Source organism: Diadema setosum, chromosome 7 (genome assembly GCF_964275005.1).
Source record: "Diadema setosum chromosome 7, eeDiaSeto1, whole genome shotgun sequence".
Taxonomy (NCBI): domain Eukaryota; kingdom Metazoa; phylum Echinodermata; class Echinoidea; order Diadematoida; family Diadematidae; genus Diadema; species Diadema setosum.
In genome coordinates, this window is record NC_092691.1 from 15096276 (window position 1) to 15118316 (window position 22041).

At 41.0% G+C, this 22041-nt stretch overlaps 1 protein-coding gene across 1 annotated transcript in view; it reads right to left on the reverse strand.

The window, feature by feature from the left end:
• The window catches only part of LOC140230897 (arrestin domain-containing protein 3-like), a 124819-nt gene that overhangs the window by 24551 nt on the left and 78227 nt on the right, over nt 1-22041 (reverse strand). The window contains exon 7 of the mRNA XM_072311040.1: nt 3178-3352. Within this exon, the coding sequence (XP_072167141.1) occupies nt 3178-3352 (175 nt within the window). The remainder of the gene's footprint in view (nt 1-3177; nt 3353-22041) is intronic.

Consider the following 22041-nt stretch of genomic DNA (forward strand, 5'->3'; position numbering starts at 1 on the left):
GTTATTGCTATTTACTTTCGAAAGTAAAAGCAAACACCCGACATTTATCTAATTGTCGTACGAAGTTGATTATTATTGTTATTCATTTCCGAACGTCAAAGGGATAATTCGACATTTACTTTAGCATCTTCCGGAGCTGAATGTTAATGTTATTTACTTTCGAACGTAAAAGTAAACATCCGACATTTATTTCATCATCGTACAAAGTTGATTATTATTTTTATTCATTTCCGAACGTCAAAGGGATAATTCGACATTTACTTTAGCATCTTCCGGAGCTGAATGTAATTGTTATTTACTTTCGAACGTAAAAGTAAACATCCGGCATTTATTTTATCATCGTATGGAGTTGAATATCATTATTTTTCATATCCGAACGTCAAAGCAAACATTCGACATTTATTTCAGCATCTTCCGGATACTTTTTTTTATCCTTATGCATTTCCGAACGCAAAATCAAATCTCTGACATTCCAAAAGTATAAGCAAACATCCGACATTTATTTTAGTATTATACGGAATCGAATATTACCGTTATTCATTTCCAAAATTAAAAGAGCAAACATCTGACATTTATTCAGCATCTTATGGAACCGATTGTTACCGCTTCATTTCCAAAACTGAAGGCAAACATTCGGCTTTTTTGGTGGCCCGGCGTGCGTTTTTGGTGACCCCGGTCGCAAATTAACCATTCGCGAAATCGTGATTCGATTCGCGAAAAGACTCCGCTAAATATAAGGCATAGATCGCTACACTCGGCAGGGGCTACGTCGTCCTTTCACCAGGTCTCGTTACAAAACCAAAATCTCGCGCGAGTTCTTGCGTTACCTATCGTTAATGTTAACGAAACATCGTTAATTTGCGCTAGGGATCGTTACTCATCGTTGCTACCGAAACGTTAATTTTCCCGATCGTTAGTTTGCGTTACTAACGATTCAGGTGAAACCGCTTGCGTTAATGAAACGTTAATGTTTATTTACGCAGTTTCTTTTGGTATATACTGTATGTAAACAAAAACTGGCGTCTCGTGACAGTGATTTATTACACAATAAAATCTTATTCGACTTAGGCACAGTGAATTCAATGGTTTTTCCGTGAAAGTGTTCTTGGAATTTCATCGACTTAAGCGAGTATTCGACTTAAAAAATTCGACTTATGTGTGAATTAATACACGTAAGTCAATGGGGAAAAATCGGGACTTTTTAAAATTATCGACTTGCGCGATTATTCGACATATGCGATGTCGACTTAGGCGAGTTTAACTGTATTATTATAATCGAACACAAATATTTATTTCAAACATAATTTTCAAATTGTATGCAAAATCTATTGACTTTTCCTTTTGTGAAATCAGGAAATGAATAAATAATGGAATCCATGGTGGCCATTGTGAAAAATGGGTGAAATTGCCATTAAGGACGCTATGGTATTTATTTCAAACATAATTTTCAAATTGTGTGCAAAATCTATTGACTTTTCCTTTTGTGAAATCAAGAAATGAATAAATAATGGAATCCATGATGGACATTTTGTAAAATGGCTGCAATTGCCATTGAGGGCGCTATTTACAATAACGTAATATATAGGTGCAAAATAATATTTCAAACGAAATTTTCAAATTGAGTGCAAGATCTTATTGACTTTTCCTTCTGGAATTAGTGAATTCAGAGAAAAATGTTGTATTTATGGCAGCAAATTTTAAACATGGCCGCCATTGGCGTTGAGGGTGCAATTTGCGATGGCCCAATATCTAAATTCATTTTGAATGTTATTTCCCACTCGTTTGCAAAATCTTATTGATTTTCCCTTCTGAAATTTTTAAAATTTTACGAAAACTGGCATTTATGGCGGCCATTTTGAAAAATCCCTGCCATGGCCGTTGAGGGCGCAATTTGCGATGGCCCAATATCTGAATTTACTTTGAATGCTATTTCCGACATATTTGTAAAATCTTATTGATTTTCCCTTCTGAAAGTTTAATTTTTTCGCGAAAACTGGCATTTATGGCGGCCATTTTGAAAAATGGCTGCCATGGCTGTTGAGGGCGCAATTTGCCATAGCCCAATATCTAAATGTATTTTGAATGTTATTTCCTATTCGTTTGCAAAATCTTATTGATTTTCCCTTCTAAAATTTGTAAATTTTTAACGAAAAATAGCATTTATGGCGGCGATTTTGAAAAAATGGCCGCCACGGCTGCTGAGGGTGCTATTTACGATGGCCCAATATCTGAATTTATTTCAAATGTCATTGTCAACATGTGAAATTTGGTGCTTTTATCATAAAATGCACAATTCCTCAAATTTTTCAAGCTATGCCGCTCCACTGACAAATCAAGCAAGGAAGCCTTATGCATTGGTTCAAAGGGAGCTTCAGTAAGTCCCCGCAGGACATTGGGCAGGTTCCATCTTGGACACAGAACTCGCCAAGGGGGATTCTGTAGGGAGAAAGCTCTGGTTAGTCTACACAGAAATTTGCAGTTAGATACCGTTTCTTCATTACTAAGTTGGAGATCTTGCGCCCCCTAGTCTATGTAGGATACTACTGTCGTGTATTGTGACTTCGTATGCACCTGTTCATTATTTGTGCTTGAAATTCCTTCAATGGCAACTGGACTGCTTTCATTTCCAGCATGTTTATGTGCAATTTTGCATCTTCTTTTCCCAACATTCCAAAATTTTTCTGTCTGTGATGTGAGCTCGCAAACCATGTAGGGATGCATCTGTCATTATGGTCAAAGAGGGAGAGGGGTTCCTTGCTGGTTTCCCTTTGCATAATATGTGAGGATTTATTCACTTCTTCATCGCAGTCGTAGTCTCTGATGACAGTACATGCATGTGCCAAGTTTCATTTGGATACCTCCAACAGTTCTTAAGTTACACTGTCTACAAAATCGATAACAGACGGAGGGACGGATGGACAACCCGAAAACGTATTGCCTCTGATGACACTTTGTGGCTGAGGCCAAAAAACTTAATGGATCAAACATCAGTAAGCATAAATCTGTTATGAGTATTTTGTTCTTCTTTACTACTTAATTCACAAAATGATTTTGCAGTTGATGGCATTGTGCAATAATATCAATTTGTCGTTACTTGTTACTACCATCCTACAGTGTACATGTATAGCTTACTAGCACTGAAGGTGAAACTTCTCTATATTTTTACAAATATCTTACCCTCTTCTGGTGACAGTGGTGGGGTGTACATTCCCGGAAAGCTCATATCTATCCCTCCAGAGCTCACGGCTAGCATGTCAAAAGGAGTGTAAGGTGGTGCTCTGAGGGGGACGGTGCCAATAACGATGGATAGATGCAGGTAAAGATTCATTGCGCCAGTAATGTCCAGACAAACCTGAAATGCGAAATGGAACTGACATGACTTGAAAGAAAATAAGCTTGCAATGGGTAATTTCCGAAGTTCTTTTGCTGACAAATTTCACGTTTAGCTTCCAGACTAATATTAGATTTGAAGGAATGACTTTATCAATGTTCTACTGGATAAAGAGAAAATTGAAATCTTACGATGTTTGCCCTAAGGAGCACCTCCCCCAAGGCATCTATGGGGGCCACCATTTGGGTTAAGTTTATCAATGAGATCATACTTTAAAGACCATGAAAAACAATGAAATTCTCTGTATAAATACACAAGATAAATATGAATCATGTTACAAGGACTGTCACAATGACAGCACAGCAGAAAAGAGGAAAATCCTTGGGTTCCAATGTTACAAACTGTACATTCATGTTGACCTATGGCAATCTGAAGATTCTGCTAGAACAAGGTGATGGTCATACTACCCAAAAGGAGGGCGGCATGGGATTTTCAGTGCAGTCTATATGGGGCCTGTCTCATGAAGAGTTGCGATTGATCTTATGCTCGATTTATTGAGCGTAACTCGGTGAATCAAGCATGAATTCAATATTGAGCGAAAGTCCTGTTTCATACAGACATGATCGATTTCAAGAAAAATCAAGCGTAACTAGGTGTAACAGTAAACTGAGCGTTAATTCCCATCAATTACAAAGTTGTTTATGAAACGCAATTTGTGATTGATTGCAACTTACGCTCGATTTATGGACACATAAATATACTGATAAAGTTATGAGGCACATTGTAACATATCACACAAAAATGAAATGATCCATTCAATGATGCGCAGCCTCGTTGAATGGATCAAACATTTCATCTTTCACTGAATGAAATATTCTGTCCATTTATTTGTTTTATATAATACCTAAAATAGATCCTTGTTATTATACAAATGATGCACAGGATAGAGTGTGTTAGTGAAGGTGCGGCGCGCTCGAGAGTATTGACAATGGTGCGACATGCACTCGGCTGCGCCTCGTGCATGTTTGCAACCGTTGTCAATACTCGAGAGTGCGCCGCACCTTCACTAACGCCACGAAATAATCCTGTGCATCATTTGTTTTATAAAATGGGTTGAAAACTAACAGCATTATTCACGTACCTTTGTGGGTCAATACCAGTCAGCTACATGTAGCACTCGCTCAAAAGTCAAGATGTCCGAAGATGTTCGTCCCAAACATTTACGCACGTCGCACTCGGAAATCCCGCACATAAGTACCGTACGTACGTATAAGAGTATACGTACGCCACGTGTTATGCACAAGAAAGGCCGCCGGCTGTAGTGGCAGCCCGCGGCCCGAACTAGAAGTTGTTTACAGGATTGACAGCGTGTATAGTAGCGCGTGACGCACTTGTAACAACTGATTGAGTGCGCACTGCTAGTGTAAACATTGTGACGTACGTCAGGCCAGGGAGGTGGAAGAGAGACTCTTCTTAGTGCATTTACTATTAAAGAAATTAATGCACGCACACGTGACTCATTTCAGCGCTTCCAATTGGCTACATTCTTGAACCCATTTTATAATTGATGTTATATCAATTTAGAAACAAAAGAGAATATGAGATAGCGAGAGCGCTCTCTGAGCGCTTTACGCTAGCGCACTGTCACATACACACACTGCAAACGCAAGCGTTTTACACGCGTAGTGTGCCCGATCTTAGCAAGCATGCAATGGACCAAATCATATGGATCCAAAATTGCATGGTAAATGGCGCATGGATGATGATGTCATAATGAAATGGGCAAAATGATCAATATCAAACAACCAATCAAATGCTAAGGATCTCTTCAGGCGTTATATGATATGCAATATGCATGAAGATAGAGATGCAAGCCTTTGATTGTGCATGCATGATCTTAAGGTTCACAATATCTACATAGCAGTAATGTTGGAGGGGCAATATCTATACTGAGTGATTTAATAGACCATACAACTGTACCTATAAAATCATTACTATTGCCATATCAGACATCTAAGCTGTAGTTTTACGAAATTGTATTCCCCTCGCTTTTTACACAATGTACATGCCGGTAGGAACAAGTGGGGTAAATTTCTCATACTCCCTCTCTAGCAAATGTCTACAGGAGTTGCATGTTAAAAACGGGAATATAGCATCTGAGCACTTGAGCTTACGACGACAAAAATTTGCAGTTGATGAGTTTCTCGCAGAGCGGTTTCGTGACAAAGGGCAAATTCCCAGGGTTAATACATAGAAATAGTGGGTGATCGTTGCGTTCTGTGTGTTGCATGACCCTAGATGCACTGCACTCGGTATGCTTTCCGCTTGCCTGAGCTGTGTGTATGCGCGTGCGTACAGCTGTATGCAGATAATGCATGAAGCGCATAGTGGTAAGAGCCAGCCATAGCTAGCTGGCGCAAGATCTGGGCTACGTACAAAGTTACCAAACAATCGCAACAGAAAGATTAGCAAAATGGCAGTCTCCGGGTGCAAGCATGAGTAAGAAGAGATTCACAAACTTTGAAAATAAGGAATACGACAGGGTTTTGCAAAACAAAGACGCGCAGACCACGAAGAAGGCAACAAAACAAGCAGTGATGATATCTAGGGAGTATCTTGTGGAAAATGGTGCAGATGTACATATTTAAATGGGGGACAAGAAGACAATGGCTTCGATTTTGGCAGAGTTCAACATACAAGCATGGAAAGCTGACGGGACTCGTTACAAGACATCTTCAGTTCAAAGCATAAGTGCAGGTAATAGGCATCTGAAGTCAGTCCATTCAGAAATTATTGATACGGTGTAACACCACGGATGTATAATTCACTAATACAGCAAAATGTTGCATTCAAGGCAGCAACAGTACAACTGAAGAAAATCGGGAAGGGTGACATTAAACACCATGAACCCACTGATCCTGCACACATTGAAAAATATTACAAGATTTCAGTTTCAGATCAAGACTCTCCATCTGGTCTGCAAGCTAAGGTATGGTTCGAACTTAGTCCATGCCTTTGCCGTAGAGGACGCAAAAATATGAGACATCTAACAAAAGACCATTTTGAAGTGAGGAAAGATGCCAATGGATGCAAATACTTGGCACAATTGTTGATGAACTCAACAAGAAGACAAGAGAGTATAATCTATTGTCTCGAGCAGATGGAGGACATATGTACGCTATGGGTTGTTCAGATTGCCCTATCTCCTCGTACTGCAGGAAACTGAACAACAAAAATAACTAGAAATGTCGCTAAGCGACTGGTATGCCTCCGCCATAATGCATGATTCTCCTAATAGGTCTATAGTACATGTGGACAATGTGTGATTACATTTTCACAAAATTGGCAAAATATCAAAATGACAAGTTTGTCACAAATGTGTTGAATGTTCACCTTCCTTGACCTAGGTTTAATTGGATGAATAGGAGAGCATGTATTTAGGGATTTCAGGAGTTTAACTTGACTTTGACCCATTCATAAGTTTATGCATTGAGTAATTTTCAAGGTATGGAGAAAAAGTGCAATTTCTGTATTGAAAGGTACATTGTTACCATTTTCATCTGGCCTTTGACCCTAAAATTCATAGGATAATCACTGTCAGGCAGAACATGCATAAATATGTAGTAAGTTTCAAGATAACTTGAGCCACTTCCGAGATATGGAGGAAAAAGTTAATTCAGCACTTTCCATTGGTCTTTGACCTTTTGACCTTTGAGGCAAAAAGAAAAAAAGAAAAAAAAAAGAAAGTTTCCAGAGAATCTCTATTAGGTTATACATGCATATACCAAGTGTAAAAAAAAAAAAAATCCTGCTGGCATTGCATAAATATGAGAGAAATAGTAAAATTTTGAAGTGTTTCCCTTGACCTTTGACCCCTGACCTTTGACTCTATGAACCCTAAATTCTCTAAATAATCACTGCCAGTCAGTACATGTACATTTATGTTCCATGAAGATACTTCGAACAATTTCAAAGGTACGAAGAAAAAAAGTGAAGTTTTAATATTTTTACTTGACCTTTTGACTTTTGACCTCATGACCCCAAACTTTCACCGGAGAATCTTAATTGGGTAATACATGTATACACTACGTTTCACGAAAATATCTTCAGGCATTGCATAGATATGGTGGAAATAGTGAAATTCTACGTATTTGACCTTGACCTTTTGACCTTTGACTTGAGCATGTGCACTCAAAAATTGATAGGCACAACTTCACCCCCTAATACACATACATGCCAAGTTTCATTAGGATACCTCAAAAGGTTTTTTAGTGACGCTGTCCACAAAATTCATTAAGGACGGACGGAAGGACGGACAACCCGAAAACATAATGCCTCCGGCACCACTTTGTGGCGGAGGCATAAAAATCTCTTCCAAACAACCAAATCATCCATGCTACAATCCAGACCATGGTACAAGAATTGTACAGTTGGTAAAAATACTCTGGGTGACACTATGTCAACAATTTCCGAGAAGGGTGGTCTTTCAAGAATTTATACCAACTATTCGCTGAAGAGATTCATTTGATTGGAAAATCAACTGGATGAGTGTTCGTTTTATCACAATCAGTGGAAGTTACCTTGCTTGATAAAACTTTTGCCTGCTGGCTCTGCAGGCTTCTTCAGATCGAGCGTTGTGAGAAGGACTTCCCACTAGCCGACGTAGCTGGTGCACGCCGATCAATATATGATCCCATTCTCTCAGATCGGCGTGCACCAGCTACGTCGGCTAGTGGGAAGTCCTTCTCACAACGCTCGATCTGAAGAAGCCTGCAGAGCCAGCAGGCGAAAGTCTTATCAAGCAAGGTAACTTCTACTGATTGTGATAAAACGAACACTCATCCAGTATACCAACTATTGTGTGAGGGCAACTTGCATTGGAATTCTTGATAAAGCCTGTTTTGAGAACAGAGATTTGCAAGGTGTCCAGTCAAAACAATGAATCAAGTCTTTCATACTGCACAGGACAAGTGTGCAATAACACCAAAATGGTGTAAGGTAGTTTTATGTATGGTTGATAGGTTATAACACCAGTAAGAGGTTTGTATGTAAGTTTGATAAATGTTGTAACACTGTATGTATAAACAGTGTGCCCAGCAGTAAGAAACTGTGTGTCACAGCGGAATGAATAGAACCCAACTGAATAGGCTTTGGATTAACAATATAGCACTAGGATTAAGAATATAATACAGGGCACAGCATGTATAGCCCTATCTCTACTCCCCAAGTGAGTCACTCTTTTATATTAAAGCAGTATATTGTTCACATGTAACATATACTGGTACAGCTATTAATTAACATGTCTGTAGTTATAGTAACCAGACTAATAAGCATAAACATAGATACAGTGTATATACAGTGTGACTAGGAGAACAAGTCAGTCTTGATTCCCACCTTCTTCAGGTGAGGACCTCAGATAAGCTAAAACCCTAGCCACCCCCTCCGTTGGGTTACGGCTTTTATATTATATATATGGGTTATATCGCACTGATACTTGACTGGATATTGTGAACTTGTTTCCATAATCGAAGCATCTCGTGTTCAATAAACCTGCTGGTGGACTTCAACCAAATGTGTTACGCTTCATCATTGAACTGCTGTTGTTAACACTCTACCACGCTACCTCTAAATTATCGAGTGTTACATTGGTGGCAGCGGTTAAACTTGGAGCCATCTTACCGCTCGGGACTTTGCCATCGATTCTGATTTGCGCCCACTTTCGGATGCTTGACATCTACAGCTGAACTTTGCTACTTAATTGGCGTAACTGCTACAGGATTGTGTGCTAAATTTTTGTGGTACTGCCATCATCTCTCCCAAAGGCTACTGCTCCTATGACGGAACACTTCACTTTTGAGACTGCCTCCAGTTTGTATTTGATGAGATTGAAGAGATTCTCTTCTCCACGATTTACAGCCACTGTGCAGATACATTGTGAAAACTCCCAATATTTGTGTCAATGATATTGGGCTGTGGACATTGGAGCTTTCATTTTGTCATCAGTGTGCGCTCTACAACTAAACTGCTTTAACTGTATTGCCAGAATTCGCTGATGTGTGATTCGGCTGTTTCTGCTGATGTGCTCCTGTTTATGTGACCTGGATCGACGCCGTGAACTTGCCTCACGTAGCATTGGGTTCCGGATGTGACTTCTCAACTTCGTCCAGTGACTGACTGCTTCTAGCTGATCTACGTCGATAATTCCTGTGTGACACTGAGGACGAAAAAGGAGACCTCAAGCTGCGCCGCACATCGCCAACGTACGGGAGTCAGTGACTATTGGTGTGTGTATAATTGGAATCGACGGTGGACGACCAAACACATGTACATCTTTTACTTCATGCTTGATTCCGCCGCTTGTACTATCAGCTAAGTATTTGATTAGCGGTAATTGTCAGCTCTTCCTTTACTTAATTATACATGTAGTCTTACTCTTGCTGATGCATAGGCCTATTAATCTTTCATATTATTTTCTGTCTATGCATATATGCTTTATACTGTTGCAATATTGGCCTTCCTTATTAGTTTTCTTGTAAAGGTGGTTTTGTTATTTTTGGTATTACTGTTACCATTCTGCACTAGACATTACATTTTCTCATTGCTTTTCTATTGCTCTCTTTGGTGCTAATTGGGTGTGTTGTGATTTTATTTGTGATCTCCTCATTCTTTCTTGTTTTTCTGCATTTATTGTATCAAGTGTACCGGTTGTCACTATGACCTCCACTTCTGACATTCCATCTTCTTCTCGATCCCATTCTTCATCCTCTTTCATTTCCTGCATATTTCCTCCTCAATTTGCTGGGGATGGTCGCTCTGACTTTACTCAGTGGTGTCGGCGATTTGAGGTTTCAGCGCGCACTGCTTATGGCAACGACGAAACTAAATTTGCGCAAGTTCTACCCCAGCATCTGGGGGATACCCCTTTTGATTTTTGGTATAGTCTCTCAGATTCTGAAAAGAATGACTTCCAGACGGCAAAGAAACGCTTATCAGAGGCGTTTTGTAAACAGGACGATGTTGTTTCTTTTCAGAATTCAATCTATGCCCGTCCTCGTAAGCCTGGTGAGTCCTTGGAGGTTTATGCAGCTGATCTCCGACGCCTAACTAAGCTGGCATTTCCCGATCACAACACTGCTGCGCGTGATAGTGAACTGCTCCGTCGCTTTCGGGCAGGACTTAGCCTGGATGTGCAACGCAAATTGTTTGAGCATGGCGCGGATAACTTTGCCGATGCTTTGAAGGCAGCGCAACGCTTTGAAAGAGCTGACGAAGCATTAAAATTTTCGCCGTTGTTCCAACAGCCATCACTCGCCGCTGCCGCTTCCCCTGCGCCTGCTGCAAATGGGCCTTCCTCTTCCATTGCTGAACTCACTGAGTCTGTTTCTGACCTTAAACTCCACCTTCAGGTACTTTCAAAGTCTGTGGCTGCTATGGCCCGAGAATTTTCTTCTCAGTCTCAGTCTTCATCATCCTCTGGGAGAAATAGATCAGCGTCTCCTTTTCATTCTTCATCTTCTCGCCCTCGTTCTCCTTCCCCCTACCGTCCTCGTGACACATTTTCCTCGCCTTCCTCCCATTCTCAGTCTCGGTCACGCCGTGATCAATATGATGATCGTCATAATTCTTTCTCTCAGCCTCGCCCTCAGTCTCCACATCCTCGGTCGACTCCTGGTGGTTATGCATCCACCACTTCTGGGCGTTCTCCCCGTCGTCCTTCATTTGATCACCACAGACATGTTTCTCACAGGCGTCGCCCTTCTCAGTCTCCTCATTCTCGCTTCAATCGAGACTTGTCATCCCGGCAAGTTTCCTTCGATGATGCCCGTAACAATGGCCATTCGGAAAACTGGTATTAGCTGATGGTGTGGGTCATCTGTCAGCTTCATCAATTTCAAGACCCTCATTGCACTCCAGTGTCACCGAGGCACTACCACGTGTTTTGGTGACCATTGGTTCCACACAGATTGCTGCTTTGATTGATACAGGTGCAACAGTCTCTCTCATCAGTGACCAGATGCGTCTATCACTTCCTGTGCTTTCCCGTCGACAGTTTTCTCGCATTCCGAGGCCTGTAAACTCAGTTTCTGGTGATCCGCTAGATACACTTGGTTCTCTTTCAGTGGATTTTAGTTTGAACTCTCATCGCTTTTCCTTCATGTTTCAGGTTGCAAGAGATATTCATCCCCCTCTCATTCTTGGCTGTGACTTTCTCCACCAGCACCAGGCCTGTGTAGATCTGTCTTCTAGACAACTCACACTCAATTTTTCGTCATTCCCATTCATGACACACGAGGATGCAACGCCTCTCTCTGTCACTGCTGTGGTTGCTGAGAAAACCATTGTCCCTCCGTGGTCTGAGATGGTTCTCCCTGTCTCTCTCCATTCTGATGCAATTTCCTCTACCCAGTCTACCTTCGATGGGGTCTTGGAACCCAATATTGACTCCCCAGTTGTTGTCGCATGCTCTTTGTCTTCAGTTACTGATGGCATTATTCCTGTCAGGGTGGCTAATCCTACCTCCGCCTCGGTTGAATTGCATCCAGGTATGCGACTTGGAGAATTTCATTCTCTCCTTGGCCGTGATGCTGAAAGTTACTCGGCTTGTTCTGTTTCTTCCTCCAGTCCTCCTGCTTCTCCCACAGCCTCTCCAGCCTTTGATTTCTCTTCCTCCTCCCTCTCTCCATCTCAGCTGGTCAGCGTTCAAGCCTTACTGTCTGAATATGCTGATGTATTCAGTCAGACACCTGATGATTACGGTCATACAAACCTGGTGCAACACACAATACCCACTGCGGATGCTACGCCGGTACGACAGCGGGCATATCGTGCCTCTCCTGCCATCAGGGAGGAGATCAGACGTCAATGTGATAAGCTCCTTGATGCTGGTGTGATTGAGCCCAGTACTAGTCCATGGAGTTCGCCTGTGGTGATGGTCAAGAAGAAGACTGGTGGGTATCGGTTTTGTGTGGATTATCGCAAACTGAACAAGGTCACCTGTCCCGACTCACATCCACTCCCACGTATTGATGATACAATTGATGCTCTGGCTGGCAACTGCTTCTTCAGCACAATGGACTTGTCAAGTGGATACTGGCAGGTTGGCATGCACCCCGAGGATAGTCAGAAAACTGCTTTCACCACGGGCACTGATCTTTTCCAATTTAAGGTCATGCCTATGGGTCTGCGCAATGCACCTTCTACGTTCCAGAGGTTGATGCAAATGGTGTTGCAAGGTCTTCACTATGACTGTGTCTTAGTGTACTTGGATGACGTGATTGTCTTTGGCCGAACTTTTGATGAGAAGCTCCAACGTCTCGATGAGGTTTTTGGTCGTCTCCGATCCGCTGGCCTAAAGTTGCGTCCTGAAAAGTGCCACTTCTTTCAAACCAAGGTAACGTTTCTCGGTCATGTTGTGTCCCCAGAGGGCGTACTACCCGACCCATCAAACATCGAGAAGGTACGTGACTGGCCTACCCCAACTAATGTGACAGAAACGCGGGCATTCCTGGGACTGTGTAGCTACTATCGCCGGTTTGTAAAGGATTTCGCTCAGGTTGCCCAACCTCTCGTCCACCTGACAAGTAAAGGGGTTCCTTTCATTTGGTCAGAAGAATGTGAACAGTCCTTCCAATCACTGCGTCAAACTTTGATCTCTCCTCCTCTCATGGCTTTCCCAAACTTCTCCCATCCTTTCACTCTCTACACAGATGCGTCAAATTTTGCTGTAGGTGCTGTTCTCACTCAGAAGCTGGAGGGTAGAGAACATGTCATTGCTTATGCCAGTCATTCACTTTCTCGCTCTGAACGTAAATGGTCTACATACGACCGTGAATTGTGGGCTATTGTGTGGTCAGTTCGGCACTTCAAACACTACCTTCTCACGTCTACTTTCGTGGTTGTGACAGATCACAAACCCTTGACGGGGCTGAAGAAAATGTCAATCACGCATGACAACACAGGCAGGCGCAGTCGCTGGATGCTCGAGCTTGATACATTCAATTGGACAATTGAACATCGGGATGGCATGAAGCATGCAAATGCTGATGCTCTGTCTAGGGTGCCTGATTCATCTACGGTGCCCGACTCAGCTGCGGCTGTTCAGCCGCAAAGGTTACTTCCTACTGCTCCCTCACCTCACTCATTGCCTCAACCTCCTTCCTCTACATCAGTTGAACTTCCTCTTTCATCACCTCCTGTATCTCAGTCTTCTTCTTCTTCTTCATCCCCTTGCTTGCATCCGCCTGACAGTTCCGCGCCAACGACTGATGATGTCATAGATGGCAATGCTTTCTGTGCAGCCCTCTTAGATGGAGGCCACCGCCTTCATCATGCACAGCACAACGACCCCGTTTTGCAAACAGTCTATGCTTGGGTGCGCGGTAAGAAATTTCCACACAGGGCATCAATTCTGCGTTCAGAATCAACTCTCCGGAAGTTTCACAAGATGCGACACAAGCTGGTCATACAAGATGGTTTGCTCTGTCGCAGGCAGCGACTCTCTTCTGGTAAGACTGTTGACCAGATACTGATTCCTCCGGCTCTTGTTCCCAAGGTGCTTCCTCGCCTCCACGGGTCATCGGCTTTCACAGCTCATTTGGGAGCGCAAAAGACATTTGAGAAGGCAGAACGTGTCTGTTTCTGGTTCGGAATGCGCCAAGACATAACTGACTTCTGTAGGAGTTGCCGTCCATGTCAAGAGCGTACGAATCCGACTCCAGCTCGCAAAGCACCCCTACAGTCGATCGCTGCCACTCGCCCATTTGAACGAATTGCAGCTGACATCATGGAATTACCCCTCACGGCTAATGGGAACCGTTATTTGCTAGTTGTGATGGATTACTTCACCAAGTATGTGAATGTGTATCCGTTGGAAAATCAAACAGCCACCGCTGTTGCTGACTGTCTCTTTCACAAGTACATACGGCAGCATGGTATTCCAGAGTCGTTACATACTGATCAGGGGAGACAATTCGAGTCCCGGGTTGTGAAGAACTTGTGTGCAAAGATGGGTATCACAAAGACACGTACCACGCCATACCATCCTCAGTCCGACGGGATGGTGGAGCGATTCAATCGCACTGTAACCCAAATGCTGGCTAAGCGATGTTGCCAGGTTGGCTCACAATGGGACGAAGTTCTATCTGAGATTGAATTTGCATACAATACTACACCTCATTCGTGCACTGGTGAGACCCCTTTCTTCCTTGTACATGGCCGTGAGGCTAGACTTCCACTGTCTGTAGTGTTGGATGCTCCTTCTGATGATGCATCATCATCCATTGATGAGTACACTTCCCGACTTCTAGCCAGGTTAGACTTTGCATTTGATGTGGCGTCTGATCGGTTGAAGGTTTCACAGGAGACACAAAAACTGCATTATGACGCCCACTCTCGGTTTGTCCCGTACGCAGTTGATGACCTAGTCATGATAACTGACCCACCATCGTCTCGTATGAAATTCGCCCCAAAGTGGAAAGGGCCATACAAGGTAATGGAAGTTGATCCCAGAGGTACTGTTTATTGTCTACAGGATCCCATTAACCCTTCTGTCGCACCGAAAGTCTTGCACTACAATCGGTTGAAGCCATACATTGCACAATCCTATACTCACCCACATATCCCGTCATCAAATGACCCTGGATTGAGCAGTCCAGGCTCAAACCCTCCTCCCTCTCCGTCCCTACCCGTCTTCTTACCATCTCACCCTTCTCCATCATCTAATACCTCCTCTCCCACTTCCCGCCAGAGAACCGTCAATGAACCATTCCCCTCCACCTCCCATGATACAGCGGTCCCTTTAACGCATGCCTCAAGCACACCCACAGGGAATTTAACCCCCTCACATGATGGACATGCACGTAACCATGACCCTCAGTATATGACTAGAAGTGGTCGCCGTGTGAACCCCCCTCAGTACTATGGCTATCCTACTCCATCAGACATCTAATTGATTTCTTCTCCTTGTTTCCCGTCTTTCTACATCTCCACTAATTAGGGCCCGCTTGATTCACAGCTTTGAACCTTGCCTACTACCTTCTATTTATGTTTTTTTTTTATAACTTTCTCTGTTTTTTTTTTCTCTCACATTTCAATGAAATGTGCAATTCTTTTAAGGTTCCATGAAGTGAATGTTCCTTGATGTTAATCGAAGCATAAAAGTACAGATGTGTACAATATTAAACCTTATCATTTGATACAATATTTTTGATGTATATATCTCACTACTTCCAATTTATGCACTCTAGCTCAATTGTTTTGCAGGCAGTATGATCTACTATATCTTTTTTTTTTTTATTATTACTCTGTATTGTATGATGTTCTGTTTTATGCAACCTAATGTTGTTGTTTTTGGCTATTTTTGCTGGTTTTTTTTTTATCTCAATAGAGGTGAATGTTTTCGCTTGTTTCAGAACCGTTACATATTATGTTTAATTGCAGTACTGTATATGTATACACACACCTATGTATACAACTTATATATTTAGTGCATTTTGCTGATATTGTATCATTATTTGCCCAAATTATCGGTTTCAATTTTGTATCCCACAATTGGCTTTCTTGTTATTTTCCAGTGCATTTTCTGGTGATATGGCCAGTAATTTCTCTCCTAAACTCCTAAATAAGTATTTATGTTGTGTTATGCTGAGTATTTTAGCAACAACAACAAATGTTAACCTACCTTCAAGCCTGTTGGGTGTTCAGTAACCTAGCGTCAATAATCATACCTGTTTATCCCACACTCACACACACAGAAGAAAAAGATTTTATTTTAAAGAACCTTTACAGTTAGGACCGGTTTTGAATTCTTTCGGTCAATTTCACTTTGGTTATGTATAAATATTTATTTTTTTCTTTCTGTACAACTCTGGTACGTATTGAGTAGTAATACAATTATGTTTAATAATTTTGTGTGTTTTCGCATATTATTACTATGGTTGTTAATCCATCTTGATGTTTTGTATTAGAAACATCATTTGACATACAGTAATGTATGTGTTGTTGTTGTTTTTTTTTTCCCTATGTGTGCTCTAATCTCTTTCTGCTTTATGAGACACCATCATCATTTGCCATTCATTTTATGTTTCCATTTTTGCATGGTGCTTTACCTATATTGTCATTCATATCTACTGATTTCCGTACAATAGACATTCATTCTACTACAAATGAGTTCCCACATGTATATCATGTAGTGAACACATACCCCTCCATGATTTTTGATTAAGTTTTTGACATTGATTTTTTTAATAAGTTTAATGTTTGAGTATGTTTCGTATAAAGTTAATTTCTTTTGATAGTTTTATATTTTAAGTTGTTGCATTTATATGTTATTTTAGAAAACTTCATCGGTTTTGTATTTGATTAACAATTTAGAAACGAGGACGTTTCTTTTGGGAAGGCCATACTAATGTAAGGTAGTTTTATGTATGGTTGATAGGTTATAACACCAGTAAGAGGTTTGTATGTAAGTTTGATAAATGTTGTAACACTGTATGTATAAACAGTGTGCCCAGCAGTAAGAAACTGTGTGTCACAGCGGAATGAATAGAACCCAACTGAATAGGCTTTGGATTAACAATATAGCACTAGGATTAAGAATATAATACAGGGCACAGCATGTATAGCCCTATCTCTACTCCCCAAGTGAGTCACTCTTTTATATTAAAGCAGTATATTGTTCACATGTAACATATACTGGTACAGCTATTAATTAACATGTCTGTAGTTATAGTAACCAGACTAATAAGCATAAACATAGATACAGTGTATATACAGTGTGACTAGGAGAACAAGTCAGTCTTGATTCCCACCTTCTTCAGGTGAGGACCTCAGATAAGCTAAAACCCTAGCCACCCCCTCCGTTGGGTTACGGCTTTTATATTATATATATGGGTTATATCGCACTGATACTTGACTGGATATTGTGAACTTGTTTCCATAATCGAAGCATCTCGTGTTCAATAAACCTGCTGGTGGACTTCAACCAAATGTGTTACGCTTCATCATTGAACTGCTGTTGTTAACACTCTACCACGCTACCTCTAAATTATCGAGTGTTACAATGGCAAAGTTTGACACAATTTCTCATGCTCTTGGTAGGTTTAGACACCAGGAGGTGGCTCGGTCAGTGCCAGCTGCTACTGTAAGTGTTCCAAAAAGGCAGGATGAAATTCAGTCCCCAATTCCACAAGTAAATCTACATGATGTTGGTGAAACTGTGAATGAGAATTTCAATCTAAACTTCGATCTAGATTTTCATTGGGAACTTTCAAATTCTCAGACGTCTGTTGTGGAGATTCATTCTCAATCAGAAGTCACTAAGGAAGTAGCTGTTGTGGAAAATCAAAACAATGTTGACTGTAGAAACACCACTTCCACCTCCAACACAACAACTCGGCAAACAATGCCAATGCAGCAAACACCATTTGTGTTCAACAACTGTAAAATGTAAACTTCTACTAACACTGTGATCACACTTTTACAGGATATAAATGCAAGAAAAGTGAAAATATGTTGAATTTTCTTATTCTTTCTTTATATCGTTGTACATGTGACATCACAAGCTATAGTAGTCTTCTCATCCAGCCTTGAGTGAGCAGAAACTTCAATAAGGCAAGTGCCAAATTGTGTCTCGCCCATAAGAAATTAAAGTTTTTCTAACTCCCGGAAGTTCATTGACCCCGCCTATCACCTTTAACCTTGTGATGACCTTCAACTCCCCAAGGGGCATTTACCATCCAAGTTTGGTCACTAATGGACAAAGGGATCAAAAGTTATGAACTATAATCGAAACGCAACGTAAAAACTTAACATTAGGCCCTTAAAGTTTGTTGACCCGTTTGTGACCTTTGACCTTGTGATGAACTTCAACTCCCCAAGAGACATTTACCATCCAAGTTTAGTCACAAATGGACATAGGGATCACAAGTTATGAGCCATAATCAAAACATGCCATAAAAACTTAACATTGGGCCCGAAAAGTTTGTTGACCCCCGTTTGTGACCTTTGACCTAGTGGTGACCTTCAACTCCCCAAGGGACATCTACCATCCAAGTTTGGTCACAAAGGGACATATACATCAAAAGTTATTAATCGAATTGCATCGTAAAAACTTAATGTTGGGCCCTAAAGTTCATTGACCCCTGCCTGTAACCTTTGACCTTGAGGTGACCTTCACGTTTGGTAAATGTGTAACTTTGTATAAACACTCTTCCCTCCAAGTTTGATTGAAATAGAAGTCCGCAGTAGAGAGTTATTCAAGTTTTTGTAGCGTTATGGACGGACGACGGATGGATGGACGGACGCCGCAGGCGATCCCTTAGTCTCCCCAAACCTCCTGTGGGCTCGACAAAAATTCATAACTTTTGAATGGATTGGGTGATTTCAAGTTCGGTGCTAGTGCTAGTGCTAGTGCAAGACCTAGTGCTGGTGATCGATAATTTTGATCGGTATCGCCTCGTTAATCTGACCGTCGGTGTTGGAGCTCGAAGTTAGCACTAGCACTAGCACCGAACTTGAAATCACCCACTGTCCGATTTTCCTCAAACTCTCACTGATGTATTCTACTAATATTTCTGCATTCACTCAACCTACATATCTATGAAGGTGAACTTGTCCTTTAATACCACGAGCACATAGTTTCGAGAATATTGTAAGTTGTCATATGTCATTTGCTGCAATTGACAGGTGAGCTTCTGATCGCATGTTGCACGATATGTGTAGCGATTTGCGACTCTGATGCAACACTGGGCATATTGACGTGGCATTTGAAAGTAGAACTGACAAGTGTGATCCAACATAGGCTTTTTAAAATTCCATTTTCGATAGGAAAAACTTCGTCTTATGCCATGAAATTTAGTACAGAAATAGAAAACTTATCTAAGATTCCATTTCTGGAAAAAACAAACAAACAAATCGACAAAAATAATGGACAAAATCTTTGTAACTCGCCTAGGAGGGAATTTATTCTTGTAACTTTTGCTTGAAACCGTTGTCGCAGGCCACATAAACAACTAGAATTATCACTGACGGTGATTAACACCCCCGCCCCTAGTGTTGCTTTATAGTATGTGATGTCATGAGGGCAATGACGTTAATACCAAGTTTGTGCACTTGTCGAATTGGAAACAGAATAATTTTAGTTTACTGTACAATTACAGAGATGATATTGAGTTCCACAAGGTTTGGGTAAAAAGTGTGGTTACCATGGCAATGCATTGTCTGATACAAACACAAGGGACATTTTGCATAACTACACTTAAAGACCATCATACACACCAAATTTGACCTTCATAGCTTGAATGGTTCATTTCAATACAAAAATGAGTGGTACCATGGCAACACATTTTCCTTAAAATTACACATTGGTGTCTTGCAAAACTACACTTCTGGATCATAATACATACTAAATTTGACTTTTATTGCTTGAATGATGGAAAAGTTATTTGATCTGCAAGGTTTTGGTAAAATTGTGGTTACCATGGCAACGGTTTGTGTGACAAACACAAAAATTATGTGTTCCACATATATACCTCAGGGCCATAATGCCTACCAAATTTGGTTTCAATTGCTTGAAAACTGTGGAAGAAGTTCACTCCACAGCATGTAAAAAAAAAAATGCGGTTACCATGGCAATGCATTGTCCGATACAAATACAAAGGACATTTTGCAAAACTACACTTAAAGAGCATCATACACACCAAATTTCACCTTCATAGATTAAGTGGTTCTATTTGATACAAAAATGAGTGGTTATCATGGCAACACATTTTTCTTATATTAACACATTGGTGTCTTGCATAACTACACCTCCCGATCATCATACATACTAAATTTGACCTTAATTGCTTGAATGATGTGGAAGTTATTCAATCCACAATGTTTTGGTAAAATTATGGTTACTATGGCAATGCTTTGTCTGACAAACACAAAAATTATGTGTTCCACATCTATGCCATCAAGGCCATAATGCCTACCAAATTTGGAAGTTGTTCACTCCACATGATTTCGAAGAAAACACGGGTTACCATGGCAACGCTTTGTCAAGTACAAACACAAAGAGTGTCTTGCATAACTACACTATCATAGATACCAATTTTGAAATCTATTGCTACACTATCATAGATACCAATTTTGAAATCTATTGCTTAACACTATCTGTGTCACGGGCCGATTAAATCGGCCCAAAACCTGCCATGTACAATGATGTAAATGCTTGGGCCGATTAAATTGCCCTATTTTGATTGACAGATTACTTCAAAGGCTATGACACTACCACTCTACAAACTCATCTGTGATTGGCTGACAGTGTAAGGAAACGATATCCAGTGTGAAAAAAAGCTTCCCCACCTTCAACCAATCAGGAAAGCCTTCTCAAAGTCAAAAAAATTGTGGTGGCCCCGCCCATGTTTATTTGCATTCAGACTGCAATGTATTGTGTACAGTTTTGCTATAGGTTTCTTGTGTGAGAACTTACACGAATCTGTATATGTGGGACTGTAATAAGATCGCCGTGTGCGATGAAAAGATCGTACACATGGGTCAATTTTCATCCATTTTATCTAAGTCAATATAGTGAAATATGAAGTGAAAACATTCAGGATAGGGATTTCAACATCTTTGAATTCTGTGAAGGGGTACGGTTTTAGTGATATCGGCCTCATAAATGAACTGTAGAATAAATGAACACTGCACATTCAGTGCAGCAGTTGTAGCTGTTTACTCAGCACTAACAGCGGTGCAATGGGTCTCTAGTTAGCCGGGGCTAGCGGGGCAGGGTGCTAGGAGCAATAAGGGTACAGTAGCCTCCTACCCGAAGCTGGACAGTCTCGGTCTCGAAGCTTAGAAGCTGAGGTATGTTTGACTGTTGATCATTATTATCTAATAAACCATTAGGCCCCCCCAAAAAAATTGTTGCATTGGCGTAACATGAGATTTTCAAATAGGGTCGGTCGGGCGGTTTTTTTTTTTTTTTTTTGCTACCTGCATTTTACGTGTAAAGCTCGTGCTCAGCTCAGTAAACAGTTACAACTGCTGCACCGAATGTGCTGTGTTCATCTATTCTACAAATCATTTATGAGGCCGATATTACTGGAATTATACCCCTTCACAGAATTTAAAGATGTTGAAATCCCTATCCTGAATGTTTTCACTTCATATTTTACTATTTTGACTTAGATAAGATAGATGCAAATTGACCCATATGTACGATCTTTTCATCGCACACGGCGATCTCTATTACAGTCCCACATATACAGATTCGTGTAAGTTCTCCACACAAGAAACCTATGGCAAAACTGTGCACAATACATCGCAGTCTGAATGCTACGTATACACTGAATAAATCTTGTTAGAGTACGTGTCCGTGTTGGAAACAGATGACGTACTGATCAAGGAAGGCTTATGCGAGGCGCTAGATCGCTCCCTCGTACATCCGATATCCCCAGAGCCGTTTCCACTTCCGGGTTTGTGCGATCGCGATCGCAATCAACAAGATATTTGATATCGATAGCAAAAAAAAAAAAAATAAAAAAACATGGGGTCGGCGGAATTTTTAGGGTCAGGCGGGTTACGCCAATGCAACAATTTTTTTTTTTGGCCTTACTTTGTGAAACTTATGTTCAATGTAGGTTTATCATAAAGCAAATGACTACAGTGATGGTTCAATTCTGTTCAATGAGGAGAGTGCAAAGGAGTCTAGCATACTAGACAGG